The sequence below is a fragment of the Moschus berezovskii genome, chromosome 18, assembly GCF_049115385.1.
Source record: "Moschus berezovskii isolate FMDL1 chromosome 18, NW_MosBer_1.0, whole genome shotgun sequence".
Classification (NCBI taxonomy): Eukaryota; Metazoa; Chordata; class Mammalia; order Artiodactyla; family Moschidae; genus Moschus; species Moschus berezovskii.
In genome coordinates, this window is record NC_142477.1 from 37,796,739 (window position 1) to 37,816,989 (window position 20,251).

At 44.4% G+C, this 20,251-nt stretch overlaps 1 protein-coding gene across 1 annotated transcript in view; it reads right to left on the reverse strand.

Annotated features, from left to right (window-relative positions):
• Nucleotides 1-11,536: 11,536 nt before the first annotated feature.
• Nucleotides 11,537-20,251, reverse strand: part of AGXT2 (alanine--glyoxylate aminotransferase 2) — a 44,832-nt gene continuing 36,117 nt past the window's right edge. Inside the window, exon 14 of the mRNA XM_088845564.1 lies at nucleotides 11,537-11,887. Within this exon, the coding sequence (XP_088701690.1) occupies nucleotides 11,771-11,887 (117 nt within the window). The 3' untranslated portion in view covers nucleotides 11,537-11,770. The remainder of the gene's footprint in view (nucleotides 11,888-20,251) is intronic.

Sequence of the window (20,251 nt, forward strand, 5' to 3'; positions counted from 1 at the left end):
TCACTCTATTGACAGTGCACTTTGATGCACAATAGTTGTAAAGTTTTCTTTTCTTGTCTTATCTAAGAAATCATTGTCATATCTGATGTCGTGAAGATTTGTACCTATATTTTCTTCTAAGGGTTTTATAGTTTATCCCTTAGGTTTGATTAACTTTAATTCATCTTGGGTTAATTTTTGTATGTGTCGCAAGGGAAGGATTCAAATTCATCCCTTTGCCTGTGGATAACCGGTCCTCATAACCCTCACCATTTGTTGAAAAGATTATCCTCTTTTCACTGAGTGGTCTTGGCATCCTTGTCAAAAATTAATTGATCATATACACAAGGGTTATTTAACTTATATGCAGAGTACATCATGAGGAACGCTGGGCTGGAAGAAGCACAAGCTGGAATCAAGATTGCCGGGAGAAATATCAATAACCTCAGATATGCAGATGACACCACCCTTATGGAAGAAAGTGAAGAGGAACTCAAAGGTCTCTTGATGAAAGTGAAAGAAGAGAGTGAAAAGGTTGGCTTGAAGCTCAACATTCAGAAAATGAAGATCATGGCATCTGGTCCCATCACTTCTTGGGAAATAGATGGGGAAACAGTGGAAACCGTGTCAGACTTTATTTTTTTGGGCTCCAAAATCACTGTGGATGCTGATTGCAGCCATGAAATTAAAAGACGCTTACTCCTTGGAAGGAAAGTTATGACCAGCCTAGATAGCATATTAAAAAGCAGAGACATTACTTTGCCAACCAAGGTCCGTCTAGTCAAGGCTATGGTTTTTCCCGTGGTCATGTATGGATGTGAGAGTTGGACTGTGAAGAAAGCTCATCTCTGAAGAATTGATGCTTTTGAACTGTGGTGCTGGAGAAGACTCTTGAGAGTCCCTTGGACTGCAAGGAGATCCAACCAGTCCATTCTAGAGGAGATCAATCCTGGGTGTTCATTGGAAGGACTGATGCTAAAGCTGAAACTCCAATACTTTGGCCACCTCATGCGACGAGTTGACTCACTGGAAAAGACTCTGATGCTGGGAGCGATTGGGGGTAGGAGGAGACGGGGACGACAGAGAATGAGGTGGCTGGATGGCATCACCGACTCGATGGACATGGGTTTGAATGAACTCCGAGAGTTGGTGATGGACAGGGAGGCCTGGCGTTTTGTGGTTCATGGGGTCGCTAAGAGTCAGACATGACTGAGTGACTGAACTAACTAACTAACTATACACAAGGGTTTACTTTTGGCTCTCTGTTATATTCTATTGGTCTCTGCGTCATCTTTGTGCTAATACCATTCTGTTTTGATTACTGTAGCTTTTGTAGTAAGTTTTGAAATCAGGAAATGTTAGTTCTCCAACTTTGTTCTTCTTTTAAAAATATATTCTTTTTATTTGTTTAAAATTTTTTAACTTTCCTTTATTTTTTTTAAAACTTTGTTTTTTATTGGGGTATAGCTGATTAACAATGTTGTGATAGTTTCAGGGGAACAGTGAAGGGACTCAGCCATACACATACACGGATCCATTCTCCCCCAAACTCCCTTGCCATCCAAGCTGCCACATAACATTGAGCAAAGCTATATGTGTTATAGAGTAGGTCCTTGTTGGTTATTCATTTAAAATATAACAGTGTGTACGTGTCCATCCCAAACTCCCTAACGATCCCTTCCTTCCATCTTTCCCCCGGGAACTGTGAGTTCATTCTCTAAGTCTGTGAGTCTGTTTCTGTTTTGCAAGTTCATTTGCATCATGTCTTTATAGATTCCACATATAAGGGATGTCATAAGATATTTCTCCTTCTCTGTCTGACTTACTTCACTCAACATGACAATCTCTAGGTCCATCCATGTTGCAGTACATGGCATTATTCCATTCTTTATAATGGTCGAGTAATATTCCATTGGATATATGCACCACATCTTCTTTATCCATTCCTCTGTCGATGGACATTTAGGTTGCTTCCATGTCTTGGCTATTGTAAACAGTGCTGCAATGAATATTGCTCCTGCTGCTGCCAAGTCACTTCAGTCGTGTCCGACTCTGTGTGACCCCATAGACAGAAGCCCACCAGGCTCCCCCGTCCCTGGGATTCTCCAGGCAAGAACACGAGTGGGTTGCCATTTCCTTCTCCAATGTGTGAAAGTGAAAAGTGAAAGTGAAGTCGCTCAGTCGTGTCCGACCCCTAGCAACCCCATGGACTGCAGCCCACCAGACTCCTCCATCCATGGGATTTTCCAGGCAAGAGTACTGGAGTGGCTTGCCATTGCCTTCTCCAGCAATGAATATTAGGGTGCATATATACTTTTGTATCATGTTTTTCTCTGGATTTATGCCCAGAAGTGACATTGCAGTGTCATATGGTAGCTCTATTTTTAGTTTCTTACAAATATATTCTTTTAAAATTGCATATCTAGATAGCATGCATTTCTGAAAGATATTTTCAAGAGTGGCAAAGTCAAATCTTTAAAACTATAATACAGAAATTAAGCTATTTCCTTTCTTTGCTGCACTAAAAAGGCTGAATGATAATATATCTTGCTTTCTTGTACCAAAATCCACCTCCTCTCCCCACAGTCTCTCTGGAGGAGCTAGAGGAGTAAGGGAGGTGTTGACTCTGGGTTTAAAGATTCTGCTTGAAGCCGTAGGAGAAGAGGTGAGCAGGTAGAGGAAAGCAATGCTCCTGGGAAGGTAAGCAATGCTCCTGCTAAAAAGAGGATGAAGGGTAGGATGTTGCTAGAAAGAAGGAAGCAGGGAGGTTACTGGAGATGGCTCCCAGGGTCTAGTAGTTGACTCCAGGGATGTTACCAAGAATAAAGAGGACCCTCCTGCCCAGGTTGATGGAATTGGCACAGGACCACCAAAAGCATTGGTCAGGACCCTGTGCCAAGTCCTGGTGTTACATGGCAGTGCTGAGTGGAGCTCGCTAGACACCAGCTCCAGCAGAAGAGTGGTTTTTAATGACAGCTCTGCTTTAGTTCACTCACTACACTGACATTCCCTATCCCCAGTACCATCACAGGAAGAAATTTTTTTTAATATTTTATTTCTGGCATAATTTTCACTCTCTCCTCCTACCTCCTCACTTTAAAAAAACTTGCCTCAAGTGGCAATCAACAATGCCTGTAAGCTGGGACTTTTTAGCTGGAGCAGAGAAGGAGTTAGATAACAGAAAGGCCAGCTGCTTAACTCTTCATAAGTGAGGATGAGGTAATGACTTTCAAGCTGGGCAATGAGACAAGGAAGGGAACAGAGCAATGAGTAGGGCAAGGAGGGCCCTAAGTGTGCCAAAGACCAGCCATGAGACTCCCAGTCACTCATGGCAGCCAGGGATGGGCTGATAGTTAGAGGAGGCAAGGAGGCTCTGATTAGGGGGAGTGGGGCAGCGCAAAAGGATGGCAGGGGGGGCATGCAAGAATCAGAATTTTGGTTAAGACTGACTTGGGGGGTGGTGATTACTGGTGCCAGGCTCTCATGGCAAGAAGGTAGTGGGCACAATCAATGTCTCCTGAGGCCAGGAGAGCATATGTGCTCCAGGGGAGGAAGAAAACACAGTAGATACCTAGCAAAAATGTTCAAGGAGCTGCTGACGATGTGAATCTGTAGGCCAGAAGGAGGTTGCCCTGGACATGTGCTGGGGAATCATCAGCATCTAGGAAGTAAAGCCATCATGGATAATGGATGAGATCACACAGATAAAGTATATGGAGAGGGGAAAAAAGAGATCCAGATAAAAGTCCAGCAGGTCCACCAGCATTAAAAAGGAAACTGAACCAAAATGAATGCAGGAGAATGAGAAGGACTAAAGAGATAGTGCCTGCATGCCAAGTCATTTCAGTCATTTCTGACTCTTTGCAGTCCTATCAGCTGTAGCCTGCAGGCTCCTGTCCATAGGATTCTCCAGGCAAGAATATTCAAGTGGTTTGCCATGCCCTCCCGGGATCGAACCCATATCTCTTATGTCTCCTGCATTGGCAGCTGGGTTCTTTATAACTAGTGCCACCTGGGATACCCAAAGAGATACTATGAGATTGGAAGGTCATGGAACCATTAAAAAAATAGGAGGAGATGAAAATAATCTCATCTGCCACAGAGATTCTAGGTGAGGTGAGGGCTGAATTTGGCAGTTAGAAGGTTATATTAGGATTTTTCAGAGAAACAGAATCAATGGGAGCTATATTTATACACATACTCACATAGCTATGTATATAATGATATGCATATGTGTATAAAGTGTATGGTGTACATAAGGTGTATAATAATGTACACAGCTAGTAGTTAAAAAGAGAGCTGTATATCTATATATCCATATGTTATCCAAATTTACATTTATTATAAAATATTGGCTCATGTGATTATGGAGACTGAGAAGTTCCCTGGTCTGTTGTCCGCAGGCTGGTATAGTTTGAAGGCCCGAGAGCCTCAGGGGCTGATTGCATAGGTTTCCGTTGGGGTCTGAAGGCCTGAGAACCAAGTGTGTTGAGGACAGAGGAGATGGATTGCCCAGCACCAGTGGTCAGGCAGAGAGGGAAAATCCAGTCTTTTCCCCACCCTCTTGTTCAAGTCTTCAACGCATTGTGTGATGCCCACCCACCTTGGGCAGGCCATCTGCGTCACTCAACCCAGCAATGCAAATGCCAGTCTCTTCCAGGGACCCCATCACAGACATGCCCAGAAAGAACATTTCATAAGTGGTCTAGGCACCAAGTGCCCAGTCAAGTTGCCACAGGAAATTCACCATCACAGGGGTTGTAGGTCACTTTCGCAAGAAACGTTTCTCAGAAGTCAGCTTGTGGGGTACTGGGAGAGGGGCAGTGAGGGAGTGATGCAGCAGTACCCAGGAGTTTTTCTTAGCAGCTTTTTAGGAAAAAGATCTACAATTGAAAGACTTTTTTTTTTTTTTTTAATGGAGAGAGAGGTATGTTTTTAGGCTGAGAGAAAGAAGAAAAAGAATGTAGAAGCTGAAAATTCAGAAGAGAAAGAACAATTCAAGCTACAAGAGCCTGAAGAATAGATGTGTGCTGAGGTGTAGGTTTTATGTAAAATAGCCTGACTGTGAATGTCATGCCTGGCTCTGTGAAGGCTGAGGAAGAGGTAGCTGGTGAAAAAGCCTATGGTCTCCCGGCAGAGAGAGCATGGTGAAGCAGCCCTGGGATCAGGATCGGGGGCATTGTGGGGGGAAAACAGGCATGCAGAAGTCAGGGAAAGGAGCAGGGCCACCAGGCCTGGATGCCAGCAAGAGAAAGACTAGTAGGAGGACATTAGACTGTAGGTTTTAAGCAGGAAAGTGATGTGATCAGAATTCTTGCTGGATAATTTCAGTGTTTTTCTGATAAAGGACCATCACTTACTGAGAATAAGAAGGCCAGGGGTGTGAACTAGGGGCCTAAGCAGAGTACAGAGAATTGCAGTCCCCTTGGAAAATGAATACGAGATGCCCAAGAACCCTCTAGATTCCTCCTGCAGATATTGTGTTCAGTCACTTCAGTCATGTCTGACTCTTTGTGACCCTATGGACTATAGCCTGCCAGGCGCCTCTGTCGATGGGATTCTCCAGGTAAGAATACTGGAGTGGGCAGCCAGTTCCTTCTCCAGGGGATCTTCCTGACCCAGGGGTCAAACATGAGCCTCCAACATTGCAGGCAGATTCTTCACCATCTGAGTCTCCAGGGAAGCCTATGGATAGTACAGCCTCACAATTCATCCACACGAGGCTTCCTTTTCTTTCTAAAGTTACCTCTGGTGCTTTATTACCAAGATCTAAGTGTGTGTGTGTATATATATATATATATATATATATATTTCTAAATAGAGATTTCTTTATATATTATTTGTTCCTATTCATATATACATTTATAAATATTATATGTTTATCAATATATATAATTTATATTTCTGAATACCACATACAAGCCCCTATCAGACGGCTAAATGTTTATTTCAGATAAGTTAATTGCTGCCTTAAGCTGTTGGTAACTGTAGCATCTGTTGATAAAATGCACACAGCACTCTGAGGTGTTAGTTTTTGCCTTTCTGTGAGGGGCACTGCGTTAGGCTTTATGTATATGAGGATGGAGAAGACAAGGTCACCAGGAGTTTACAGTCTGGTTAAGAGGTAAGATGTCTCCATAGGTATTGACATCTTTCTCAGACGGTGAGAGCCAAGTGCAGCTAAGCAAGTTCTGTGTCAAAAGGAAAGGGACGCTAAAGAAAGAGTTAGTATTCACTGAGCAGCTGCCAGTGTATTTGCTTATTTAAATCCTCCCAAAGGTCCCATGTGCCTATACTATACTATCCTCTTTTTTTGGACCCAAAGAAACTTCAGCTCAGAGAGGTTAATTTGCCCAAGACAAAACACATGGAGAACTTGTTCAGTCTCCCTCTGTCACATAATTTTGTCTCATCTAATTAAAAGTGTGTGTTTTCATTGCTTGCTGTCTGCAAGGACCCTCCGCAACCAGTTCCTGATGAAATCATGTTCTTGACGTCTCTACATTCTCCATCCTGGATTACTAGCACAACGTTGCCAGTTCTGCAAACACTCCTTACGTCTGTCACCAGTCACACAAGGTTGGCCTACATTATCTGAACTAAACCCAAAGGGGTTGGCATAACTGAGCCTTTGGTTCTGTCTTCACTCTTACTGAGTGAGTTTGGTGGCCCTTTCGTTTTTGCTGAGATAACTTGTGGTCTACAACTATGCCTGGTTTTAACGGGCAAAGCTGTGCCATGTTTACTGTTTGTCCCTTAGTTGGAAATGTGGCTTCAGCTTTAAAGTAACCAGAGCAATGTGCTGCTACAGGGCCCAGAAACTTCAAATCTACTTTCGAAACATGACCGTGATGCTCCAGCATGAAGTGGTGATGAAGTGGCCAATGCTAATGATTTAAGTGAGATCTAAAGGAAGAAGAATCAAGTCCTCCCATAGATTACAGACACCTTAGGAGGTTATTTTGAATTACTGGAAAGTTAAAACTACATTGATGTAAAAAATGGAACACTGAAACACAAAGAAGAACATAGTTTATTGCTGTATTACTCGTTTATCAGTGTTATTTGACATCTCTTTAAAATTATTATTATTAATGGTATAATCAAAGCTTCATGTTTTTTTTTTAATTACTCCCTCCTGAGTGGATTGTCATTTCAAGGGTTTTAAACAACTGCCAACATTTTAATATTATATTCTCATCACATGATTAACTGTCAATATGTTCCTTGTGGAGGAAAAAGGTTTACTTCAGCTGAGTGTTCATTACCTTCACTTTAGGCAGTTTCAATAAGAAAGGAAATAGAAAAGAGTTGGCAAGCATGTGGATTTCTTGCCTTATGTAAGCTGGCTTACATCCCACCTCCTGTGGGTAGAGCAGAAAATGGAAGGGCAAGAAATGATGGTGCTAAACTCCTACCCATGGCTCCAGATGGAAAGAATTAGGAATCCATCATGTGTATAAACCAGTGAAAGAAATGAATACTTGTTCTAAGGACACAATGCTTGCCCTTCCTGCTCGGTGCCTCTGATGGCACCAAATGCTCTTCAAGAAAGAGGAGCTGCTTATCCTGACCAAAGCACTTGGATAGACTCATGAAGACTTCATGGTCAATAAATGAAGCCTAGAACCAGGCTATGGTTCAGAATTCCATTTCTGCTTTTACTCTACAAGGACTCCAGGAGGTGGGAGACTATCAAGGTATAGTCCTAGATATACACAAGATCCTGTGGGATTCAGGAAGCCACAAGGAATATGTTCTATGAATTAAATCCCTCAGGCCCCTTCTTCCAAGACAGGGTGTCCTGCATGGCAGGGATCTTGGCCTAAGCCTGAAAACTTTTTTGAAGTTTGTATTTTGTTTTAAATGTGTTTTATTTTTTCTCTTCATTATATTAAATTTCTAAATGGTTGATGTAAACATTATTTTCAATGTTTTCCCCTTTTTCTTTATCTGGAAAGAAAAGAAATATTGGAAATGGGAAGGCTTTGAAGAAGAACACAGAAGGAAGGGTTGTCTTTCTTGTGCAATCTCCCAGATCCCTCAATTTTCACTGATAAAGAAGACCAGAAAAATGTTCCAAGTAGAGTGAACTATAGATGCAAAGAAACAATATCCATGACATGGAAAGAAAACAGGGAGCTTGAAAACTTAGGGGACAAACTGTGAAAGCTCTTGAATGCCATAATAGTTGGAATTTGGACTTTGTTTCATGGGCAATAAGGAGCCCTCAAAGCCTTCATAAGATGAGAGATGTCATCATATTTATTCTTTAATTAACTGACTTTGAATCAATGTAGACAATATGTTGGGAAGGAGTCCAGAATATCAGTTAGGAGGTAACTGAAATCATTCAGGAGAGAGAATGATGACCCAAGTTAAAGTAGTTTTGGTATAAATGGGCCATATCGGAAAACTTACACTGAAGAAATTATTTATGAGAGTTATTATATTGTGACCAAGGAGGATTCTTGGCCTCCTTAATCAATAGAAATTGATCAGAGGCCAGACAAGAAATTCAGGCAAGTCTTTAATGGGGCCCCTGCTGCAGCAGAGGGGAGTGAGAGAGCAAATAAGCCTTGCTAGCTCGCTCCCTGAGGTGACAGTGAGATTATTCCTTATATGGGGTAAGGGGAGCAGTGTGTTTAGGAGTGGCTTAGGTGGTCTGCCCACCCATTAGGTGGTACTGTGTACAAGGGGCATGCACAGTAGACTGCTTTTGCTCCAGGCTCTTCAAAAGTGGCAGTCGGGCTTTTTGGTCTTTTTCTGTCTTTTGTCCAGAATTTGCCCCAATTGTGTAAACACACAGTTATTTTTAGTCCCATATGATTTCTTTGTATTTTGTTGCTGGAGGAGGGGTGTGTCCAGGTGCAAGCATTGCAGTATAGCTGCAGAGGGTCCCAGGTCACAACTTGTCTCAGTGTGAAAGGCAAAAAGATAACCTGGACAAAAATAATGCCCTAAATGATGCGCCCAAGACAAAAGTTTCATTAATCAAGAAGAAATTCATTGTAGGCGAGAAATTTAGTGTGTTTTATGTTAGAAATGTTGAATTGGAAGTGTCCTGGTGACATCCAAATGAAGGCGTCTAGACAGCTAAAATCTTGGATTTAGGGCTCATCTGGTAAACAATCTACCTGCAGTGCAGGAGACACCAGTTGGACCCCTGGGCTGGGAAGATCCTCTGGAGAAGGGAAGGGCTACCTATTCCAGTATTCTTCCATGGAGAATTCCATGGAGAGAGGAGCTGGCAGGCCACAGTCCATGGCTTTCACTTTCACTTTCAAACAGGTTGAGTCTATAGGATGAATATTTGCAAGTCATCAGTAGAGTCAAGTTAGGGGAAATTTCCCAAGTAGATGAGGTTGCTGAAAGGGAGAGAGTCTAGCAACGAAGAGATGGCCCAGGACAGAACCCTGTAGTGGAGAAGCTGCCAGGGAGACTGAGAAGGTGGCATCTGAGATAGAAGGACCACAGTGCAGAATCTAAGGCAATCAGTTCAAGAAGCAGCAGTTGTTTAGAAAGAACATTCAAAGGAAACATTTTGGCCATAAAGAGATTTGGGCCATACAGTAGTCACTAGTGGCCTTTAGAGAAGGTAGCTGCCCCAAAACAAGAGGCCAGAATGAGGTCCTAGTTATTGAAGCATGACAGGAGGCCAGGAAGTACACTGGAGCAAAAAAAAAAACTACACTTGGGAGATTTTATTGTGAAAGAAAGAAAGGGAATGTAGCTTGAAAGAAGAAATTGCTATTTGCTTGGTTCATTAGTTTGCAAGGACTTTTACATCTGTTAGTTTACTTGATTCCCAGGACCACTTAGGAAGTAGGAAGGGCAAGTACTGATATGCCTGGGAAAAGGAGGTAAGAAAGAGGTGAAAAGTCTTTGCCAAGGTCATTTATAGCCAATTCATGGGAGAACTGAGTTTAGAATTCAGGTTATTTGGCCCATAATCCAATCATCTTTCCACTGTGCCCAAACAGAGCATTTCTAAAGTGTTTGCTCTTTTTGGGTACTGGCTATGAGAAGGCATTGAGCTCCTTGTTACAGGGGTTTTAATCTTATCTAAAGGAATGTGTGGAGCCACTGGAAGGTTTTGTGCAAGGGAAGCTTTTTTAAGTCAATGCCTGAGGGAGACAAACTTGGCAGTGAGGTGTAGCATGTCTCAGTGGAACAAACACTTCAGGGGTAGACCATTAGGATGGCACTTCAAACTGGGACACAGCTCAAACAAACATTGAATGACTGAGAAAGTGACTTCCCATTCCGTTTCATGGATCTTCTTCTGATTGTGTTAAGGAGAGGGTCTCAGCTGGCCAGTATCTTTTATAAAAAATAACTTACAAAACTTATTTATTTTTGGCTGTACTGGGTCTTCATCGCTGCACAGGCTTTTCTCCAGTTGCGACAGGCAGGAGCTACTCTCTGGCTGCAGTGCATGGGCTTCTCACTGTGGTGGCTGATCTTGTTGCGGAGTACAGGCTCTAGGGTGCTTGGGCTTCAGTAGTTGTGGCTCCCAGGCTCCAGAGCACAGGATGAATAGGTGTGGCACAGGGGCTCAGTTGCTCCGCAGCATGTGGGATCTTCAAACAGTGTCTCCAGCATTGGCAGGCGGATTCTTTACCACTGAGCCACCAGGGAAGCCCTATTAAGTCAATTTTAAGACAAGTGGTACACAGGTATGGAAAAGCAGTGCTCTGAATGTGCATTCTAATGATGATAAAGTTTGGGAACTTCTTGGAGACTATTTTAATAGGAATCTACAAGATGAAAGCAGACTCCTAGACATATAGAGCACAGACTTTCGGTTGCCAAAGGGAAGCCAGAGGGGATAGACTAGGAGTTTGGGGGTTGGTAGATTTAAACTATTATGTTTAGAATGGATAAACAACAACGTCCTATTGTATAGCACAGGGAACTGTCTATATTCAATATCCTGTGATCAACCACAATGGAAATTAATATTAAAAAAAAGAAAGTATAAAAATATGTGTAGATTGCTATAAGTCTTGTTATAAATAATTTCAGACACAGTATTAAAAAAATAGGAGTAATGAGAATTTAGTCCAGGGTAAGATGATGGCAGCAGAGACAAAGAAGACTCTAATAGACATTTTAAGGGAGTCAAAGGACAGGACAGTTTATCTACGTGGAGTATTTTCTGCCTCATTTCTCAGGATGCTTAGATTGTAATAAGAGAAAAATTAAAAAGACTTGTGTAGTCTATTGGATTTATTTTCTCGTATAATAAGAAGCCCGAAGGTAAGGTGGCTCCAGGACAGGGTAAGTCAGTGGCCTGTTGACATCACTAAGAACTCAGCTTCTCTCTACCTTCCAACCTCAGCAAATAAGCTTTGTCCTCAAGGCTGCAAAGTGGCCATTGCGGTTGGAGTCATCCTACCCTGATATCTGATGCTTTGGTGCAAGAAGAAGACATCTCTTCTGAAGATGAAGAGCAGAGAATGAAGAAACATTTCCCTGAAGGCACCTCCACCAGAAGATTTTCCTGGAGGAATCATGTCACATGTCAGGTTTAAACATTCACCACAGAGGGGAGTCAAGTTATCGTAATTAACCCAGATTAATTAGGATTTATTCTCTGAGCTAGGGAGTCAGATCCGTTCCTGAAGGATGGTTTTCTCAAGGTAATAGGGGATAATAGGGACTCCGCTAACAAGCATGGCTGGTAGGCAGTCAACCATTGACAACCAAGACCACTGGTTTTGGAATTTCTCAGATTAGCTCTTGAACATAAGTAGGGAGTTCTTGAGGCTTGTGGTGTTTTTATTCTTCACAATGTTTGTTTAGCTCTTCTCTCCACGTGTTGAGTTAAGGCAGAGCGAAACACTTCCACCGCAAAATCAACTTCCGGTTTTGTGATGCACATTGAGGGCGCGATGCGGAAAGTCTGAGGAGACAAAGGAAAAACAGGAAAGGGTCGCCACAGAACGGACTGTGACTTCAGGGAAATGCACGAGACCGAGAATCCTGCTTTCGTTCCATTCCTTATATTTCCCTCAAGGTTGGTCTCCTCCTGACCCAGTGCTGTATCCAGGCCATTCATCCTCTAGTCTCAACAATTCTGGTACCAGCTTCTCTGCCTCGTTTCATTTTTGCCATCTGCTGACCTCCTGGCCCTTGCACCACCTCCACTGAGGCCTCTATCCACCATCCAATTCTGCCACCACTGAGGTTGACTTCTGTGTCCCTGTGTACAACCCAACAAACTAGCATCTCTATTTCTTTTTCTTTTTTTTTTTAACATTTTACTTATTTGGTTGTGCTGGGTCTTAGTTGCAGCATGTAGGATCTAGTTCCTTGACCAGGAATTGAACCTGGGCCCCCTGCATTAGGAGCATGGAGTCTTAACCCCTGGACCACCAGGGAAGTCCCATTTCTCAGTTTCTTGATCGCCACATCTTCCAGAAACTTCATCTATGATCCTCCTCCTCATTCCTGCACATCCCAGGCCAGCCCCACAAGCCTCATCTTCGCTAGGAATTCTTCAGTTTCTGATTCCCACTGCCTCTGCCTTTCTCATGGAAACTTCAGCAGTCTCCTCATGCCCCCATGACCTGTGGATCTGTCACTCCGCTTAGATCTCCACCTCCCCTTCCTACCCAGCTCGGAGCACAGGGCTGAGGAGATGAACCACTCTCACCTGCCCCTTTCTGCCCTTCTGCTGCTGTACCCAAACAGTGAAGTCCCAGCCCCAATCAGAGCTATCACAGAACTTTGCTCCAACAGACAGCTGAAAAGCGGTAAAGAAACTCAAACCGCTGGTAGACTGACACACCAAGTAAAGCAGAGTCCAGCTTCTGCCGGGGCCTTAAATGTTCATGTCCCCTGTCATCCCTGGCTCAACTCCTACAGCCCTCGCTCGACTTCACAGACGATCTTGCCTCATGCTTCTCAGAGGCTGTCAGGCAAGAATGCTCTGCAAATTTTTTCACTCCCACATGCGTTCTTATATTCTTGCCTGAAGGTTCAGAGAATGAGCTGTCTCTAGTATTTGACTCCAAATTTTCCACCTGTGCCTTTGGCCCATGAAACGCCATTCACCCCCACTCCAGGAAACATCAATGCATTCACTTTCATCTTCACCTCCTCCTCAACTTCCCCTCAGCCTATAAATAAGCACCCTTAGTTCAGTTCAGTTCAGTTCAGTTGCTCAGTCGTGTCCGACTCTTTGCGACCCCATGAATCACAGCACGCCAGGCCTCCCTGTCCATCACCAACTCCCAGAGTTCACTCAAACTCATGTCTATCGAGTCGGTGATGCCATCCAGACATCTCATTCTCTGTTGTCCCCATCTCCTCCCGCCCCCAATCCCTCCCAGCATCAGAGTCTTTTCCAGTGAGTCAACTCGTTGCATGAGGTGGCCAAAGTATTGCAGTTTCAGGTTTAGCATCAGTCCTTCCAATGAACACGCAGGATCGATCTCCTTTAGACTGGTTGGATCTCCTTGCAGTCCAAGGGACTCTCAAGAGTCTTCTCCAACACCACAGTTCAAAAGCATCAATTCTTCGGTGATCAGCTTTCTTCACAGTCCAGTTCTCACATCCATACCTGACCACGGGAAAAACCATAGCCTTGACTAGACAGACTTTTGTTGGCAAAGTAATGTCTCTGATTTTTACTATGCTATCTAGGTTGGTCATAACTTTCCTTCCAAGGAGCAAGTGTCTTTTAATTTCATGGCTGCAATCAGCATCCGCAGTGATTTGGGAGCCCAAAAAAATAAAGTCTGACATGGTTTCCACTGTTTCCCCATCTATTTCCCATGAAGTGATGGGACCAGATGCCATGATTTTGTTTTCTGAATGTTGAGCTTCAAGCCAACCTTTTCACTCTCCTCTTTCACTTTCATCAAGAGGCTTTTGAGTTCCTCTTCACTTTCTGCCATAAGGGTGGTGTCATCTGCATATCTGAAGTTATTGATATTTCTCCCAGCTATCTTGATTCCAGCTTGTGCTTCTTCCAGCCCAGTGTTCCTCATGATGTACTCTGCATATAAGTTAAATAAGCAGGGTGACAATATACAACCTTGACGTACTCCTTTTCCTATTTGGAACCAGTCTGTTGTTCCATGTCCAGTTCTAACTGTTGCTTCCTGACCTGCATACAGGTTTCTCAAGAGGCAGGTCAGGTGGTCTGGGATTCCCATCTCTTTCAGAATTTTCCACAGTATATTGTGATCCACATAGTCAAAGGCTTTGGCATAGTCAATGGAGCAGAAATAGATGTTTTTCTGGAACTCTCTTGCTTTCTCCATGATCCAGCGGATGTTGGCAATTTGATCTCTGGTGCCTCTGCCTTTTCTAAAACCTGCTTGAACATCTGAAAGTTCATGGTTCACATATTGCTGAAGCCTGGCTTGGAGAATTGTGAGCATGACTTTACTAGCGTGTGAGATGAGTGCAATTGTGTGGTAGTTTGAGCATTCTTTGGCATTGCCTTTCTTTGGGATTGGAATGAACACTGACCTTTTCCAGTCCTATGGCCACTGCTGAGTTTTCCAAATTTACTGGCATATTGAGTGCAGCACTTTCACAGCATCATCTTTCAGAATTTGAAATAGCTCAATGGGAATTCCATCACCTCCACTAGCTTTGTTCACAGTGATGCTCTCTAAGGCCCACTTGACTTCACATTCCAAGATGTCTGGCTCCAGGTGAGTGATCACGCCATTGTGATTATCTTGGTCATGAAGATCTTTTTTGTATAGTTCTGTGTATTCTTGCCACCTCTTCTTAATATCTTCTGCTTCTGTTAGGTCCATACCATTTCTGTCCTTTATCGAGTTCATCTTTGCATGAAATGTTCCCTTGGAATCTCTAATTTTCTTGAAGAGATCTCTTGTTTTTCCTATTCTGTTGTTTTCCTCTATTTCTTTGCATTGATCGCTGAGGAAGGCTTTCTTATCTCTCCTTGATATTCTTTGGAACTCTGCATTCAGATGCTTATATCTTTCCTTTTCTCCTTTGCTTTTCGCCTCTCTTCTTTTCACAGCTATTTGTAAGGCCTCCTCAGACAGCCATTTTGCTTGTTTGCATTTCTTTTCCATGGGGATGGTCTTGGTCCCTGTCTCCTGTACAATGTCACGAACCTCTGTCCAGAGTTCATCAGACACTCTCTCTATCAGCTCTTGTAAACCGAGTCCAAGCCACACATGCATGCATGCCAGGTCTCTCCAGTCGCGTCTGGCTCTTTGCGACCCTGTGGACTGTAGCCTGCCAGGCTCCCCTATCCATGGGATTCTCCACGTAAGAGCTGTTGTTATTGTTCAGTCGCCCAGTTGTGTCTGACTGTTTGCAACCCCCATGGACTGCAGCACGCCAGGCCTCCATGTCCCTCACCATCTCCCGAAGACTGCCCAAGTTCATGTTCATTGCATCAGTGATGCCATCCAGCCATCTCATCCTCTGATGCCCTTCTCCTTCCCAACAATAGGGACTTTTCCAATGAGTCATCTGTTCAAATCAGATGACCAAAATACTGGAACTTCAGCATCAGTCCTTCCAATGAATATTCAGGGTTGATCTCCCTTAAAAGTGACTCGTTTGATCTCTTTGCTGTCCAAGGGACTTTCAGGAGTCTTCACCAGCACCACAGTTTGAAGGCATCAATTCTTTGGCACTCTGCCTTCTTTATGGTCCAGCTCTCACAATGGTATGTGACCACTGGGAAGACCATAGCCTTGACTATACGGACGTTTTTTGACAGAGTGATTTCTCTCAACGCGCTGGGGTTTGTCGTCACTTTCCTGCCAAGAAGCAATCGTCTTCTCACTCCATGGCTGCAGTCTCTGTTCTCTGTGATTTTGGAGTTGAAAAAGAGGAAATCTGTCACGACTTCCACCTTTCCCCCTTCTATTTGCGAAGAGTTGATTCACTGGAAAAGACTCTGATGCTGGGAGGGATTGGGGGCGGGAGGAGAAGGGGACGACAGAGAATGAGACGGCTGGTGGCATCACCAACTCGATCGACATGAGTTTGGGTGAACTCCGGGAGTTGGTGATGGACAAGGAGGCCTGGAGTGCTGTGATTCATGGGGTCGCGGAGAGTCGGACACGACTGAGTGACTGAACTGAACTGAACTGAATGAGGCCAGATGCCACTATCTAAGTTTTAAACAAATATTTAGTCTAAAGCTGGCTCTTTCATGCTCCTCCTTCACCCTCATCAAGATGTTCTTTAGTTCCTCTTTGCTTTCTAACATTAGAGTGGTATTATCTGCATATCTGAGGTTGTTGATATTTCTCCCACCCATTCTGATTTCCAACTTGTAACTCATCCAGCCCAGCATATCTCATGATGTACTCAGCGCATAGATTAAATAAACAGGGTGACAGCAGACAGTTGTGTTGTCCTGCTTTCTCAATCTTGAAACAAGATCCTATCCATACAGGATTCTAACTGTTGCTTCTTGACCCACATACGGGAGACGGGTAGGATGGTCTGGTATTCCCATCTCTCTAAGAGCTTTCCACAGTTTGTCACAATCCGCACAGTCAAAGTCTTTAGCATAGTCAATGAAAGAGAGATAGATATTTTTCTGAAATTCCCTTGCTTTCTCTATAATACAGTGAACGTTGACAATTTGATCTCTAGTTCCTCTTCATTTTCTAAACCCAGTTTGGACATCCGGAAGTTCTTGGTTCGCATAATACTGAAACTTTGCTCTTCCCCAGTAGCATATTGGACAACGTCAGACCTGGGGGACTTATCTTTTGGTGTCATATCTTTTTGGCCTTTTATGTCGTTCATAAGTTTCTCCCAGCAAGTATATGGGGTGATCTGTCATTCTCTCCTCCAGTGGATCCATTTTGTCAGAACTCTCTGCTATGACCCGTCGGTCTTGGGTGGCCCTGCACGGCATGACTCACAGCTTCATTGAGTTCACAAGCCCTTTGCCATGACAAGGCAGTGACCCATGAAGGGACCAGGCAAGAGTACTGGATGCAAATAAAAATGTGTTGACCTTCCTGGTTCCTTCTAGCTACCATACAAATATTATCCTTCCTTTTGTTATACCTAATACAAAAAAAGTCTGGTTGATGCTATTGGGCATTATCTTTCACTCTGCCTTCCCTCTATTGACATCTCAACCCAGTGCAGTCTGGTTTCCGTCCCACCAGCCTTCTGACTCCCCGCTGACTAAAGCTACTAGTCCCTTGCCGAGTGCAGAATCCGATGAGCACATTCCAGCCCTTACCCTTTCTGGTCTTCTCATCTGCATTTAGCATTCCCATCCCTCCCCCTTCCCAAACCTCTCCACGCTTGCTTCTCTGACTTCTCACTCTCCTCACAGCTCTCTGCCTGTCGTCGTTGTTTTTTAAATATTTATTTCTTTGGTTGTGCCAGGTTGTAGTTGTGGCATCTAGTTCCCCGACCAAGGATCGAACGTGGGCCCCCTGCACTGAGAGCGAGCAGTCTTAGCACTGGCCCATCGGGGAAGCCCCCCCCAACCCGTGTTTGGTCTCCATCGGGGTCCCTCTTCCTCCACCTGCCCTTTAAATGCTGACATGACCCATGCGTCTCTCCTTACCTGTCTGCATTTCACATCCAGACTCCCTTCCCGGGAGACCTCCTCCACTCCCCACTTCTACGTTGATGACCTCCAAATTGTGATCCTCGCCTTCATTTTTTCCTCTGATCTACAGACTTGTTTAAGAAGGGAAGGGAACAAGTCTGAAGCTGCACTCATCCTCGCACTCCCTAAGCAAGTGAGACCTGAGGGAGTCATCCTTGGCGCTCCCCTTCCTTCATACCCAAGCCCTGTGAGTTTCCCTGCCCTACTGCTCTCTCCGTTTCTCCTCCATCACTACTGCTGCTGTTCAAGATCAAACGAAATCATCAGCCCCTACCTGCACTCCCTGTCTCCAGTCATGTCCCCTTTACCTTCCTCAGAGGACAGATTCAGAAATCAGGCTGCCTGAGTCTGAATCCTGTGTGACTTGGGCAACTTCCTAGCTGTGCAACTTGGGCAACTTACTTAACGTCTTTGTGCCTCCTTTCCTTCATCTGTAAAATAAGGATAATAATACTTATTTCATAGGTGTGTTGAGAGGATTAAATGAATCAATGTATGCAAAGTGTTTTTGAACAGTGTCTGAAAAGTAGGAAGGCTTCTCATCTTTACCACTCACAGCCTCCCGTCTCCTGCTCCAGCCCCGTGGTATGTGTGTGTTTGTGTGTGTAGCTCTTCACACACTGCCATGTTTCTATGTGTGCTTTGAGAGTTTATCATGGTTTAACGCTCAGCCTAGCCAGAAAAGCTGACCCAGGAGTCCCTTCTCTTTCCTCCTATACTATCCCTTTTTATGGTTATCGGCAAGCTTACTATATTGTAATTTTCTGTTTATGTCTTTCTCCTCTGCCAGCTCCATGGAGGGAAGGATAAATCTTATTTATCATTGTAGCTTTTGTATCCAGCCTACCAGTGGCTCCTGAGCACTTACGTGTGTGCCAGGTAACTAAGGAATAACGAAGCAAGTAAACAATGAATTGTTTCCTGTCTTCATAAGTGGCCCATCTTGGGACTTTGAATCATTAATTTTCTCTGTATGATTCATACGGGAAAATATCTGGGACCAGGACTAGACAAAACTCAGCATTTCCCAGCAAAAGCGCTCCTCCGGTTTTGTTTGCCATGGTTGGTTTGGGCTGGGAGAGCTTTCAGTTTCCTCATTTACAAGCTGATAGGAAGCTAAGGAAAAGCTGCAGAAACAAGAGGACCCAGTCCTGTTTCCTTCAGTGGAGGGGGAGTCGGGTCCAGAGCACAGGTGGCAGATCCAGATCTGAACAGGAGACACGACTCGTTCTCCCTAACCTTATGAAAGGAGGTGGGAAATGGCTCCCAGACAGAGGAGTGTTTGCAGGGACCTTGCCTAATAGCTTCCATTTTCTCTAAGAAGGATCAGTCAAGAGTGCTTGCTGGATGGGTTATAATAGTGTAACCCATTGGGGCAGCAATGGAGCAGAGAAACTAGGAAGCCCATGTTTGAAATGGGAAAGAAAGAGGCCAAGGGCCAAGGACAACTTAGGGGAGGAACCGGCGTGACCCTAACTTAAATCTCTGTCCTGGAGCTAATTCCTGGAGAGGGTCCTGGGATGTGAGAGATGGAATGGGCAGCTCACTTTGCAGCAGTAGCAGCCCCTGCCCGTGGCAGGGCCACCTGGGTCAGGACTGCGGGGCTGTGCTTGGCTTTTCCAGGAGTTTGGGGCAGGGAGAGCTTGGTCTCTGCCTTTCCCAGCCTGAAGGTGAAGGGCACTGGGAGTGGCTGCTTTTGAGTTCTTCATCAGGGACCCAGCCAGGGTGGTCCCCCACCTCCTCCACAGGGTCACCTGGGCCTGCCAGCACTGTGACATTGCTCCTGGCCACAGCGGCCACTAAAGCTTGGTAGACTTGGGATTCACAAGGTTAGAGTCCAGCACTGAGTTCAAAATGACTAGGATTGCTCTTACAGAGGTTAGAACTAATTCATACGTGAGACAAGCTATTTATGCATTACACTATTATAACCCATCCTGTAAATCCTCTGGTTTGTCAATGCAGTCCGTTTCTGCCACCTTAGACTGTCCTCTGTGTCCCTTCCCCGCAAAACCGCGGGAACCAAACCATTGAGCATGGCGCCCTCTAGTGGCCTAACGGCATAACTGTCCCTTTCTTTTGAAAACATCAGATGCTGATTGCAGCCATGAAATTAAAAGACACTTAGTCCTTGGAAGGAAAGTTATGACCAACCTTGATAGTGTATTAAAAAGCAGAGACATTAGTTTGCCAACCAAGGTCCGTCTAGTCAAGGCTATGGTTTTTCCCATGGTCATGTATGGATGTGAGAGTTGGACTGTGAAGAAAGCTGATCGCCGAAGAATTGATGCTTTTGAACTGTGGTGTTGGAGAAGACTCTTGAGAGTCCCTTATACTGCAAGGAGATCCAACCAGTCCATTCTAAAGGAGATCAATCCTGGGTGTTCATTGGAAGGACTGATACTAAAGCTGAAACTCCAATACTTTGGCCACCTCATGTGACGAGTTGACTCACTGGAAAAGGTTGGGGGCGGGAGGAGAAGGGGACGACAGAGAATGAGATGGCTGGATGGCATCACCGACTCGATGGACATGAGTTTGAGTGAACTCCGGGAGTTGGTGATGGACAGGGAGGCCTGGCGTGCTGTGATTCATGGGGTCGCGGAGAGTCGGACACGACTGAGCGACTGAACTGAACTGAACTGAACTGAGCTGTAAAGGCTGGGCTTCCCTGGT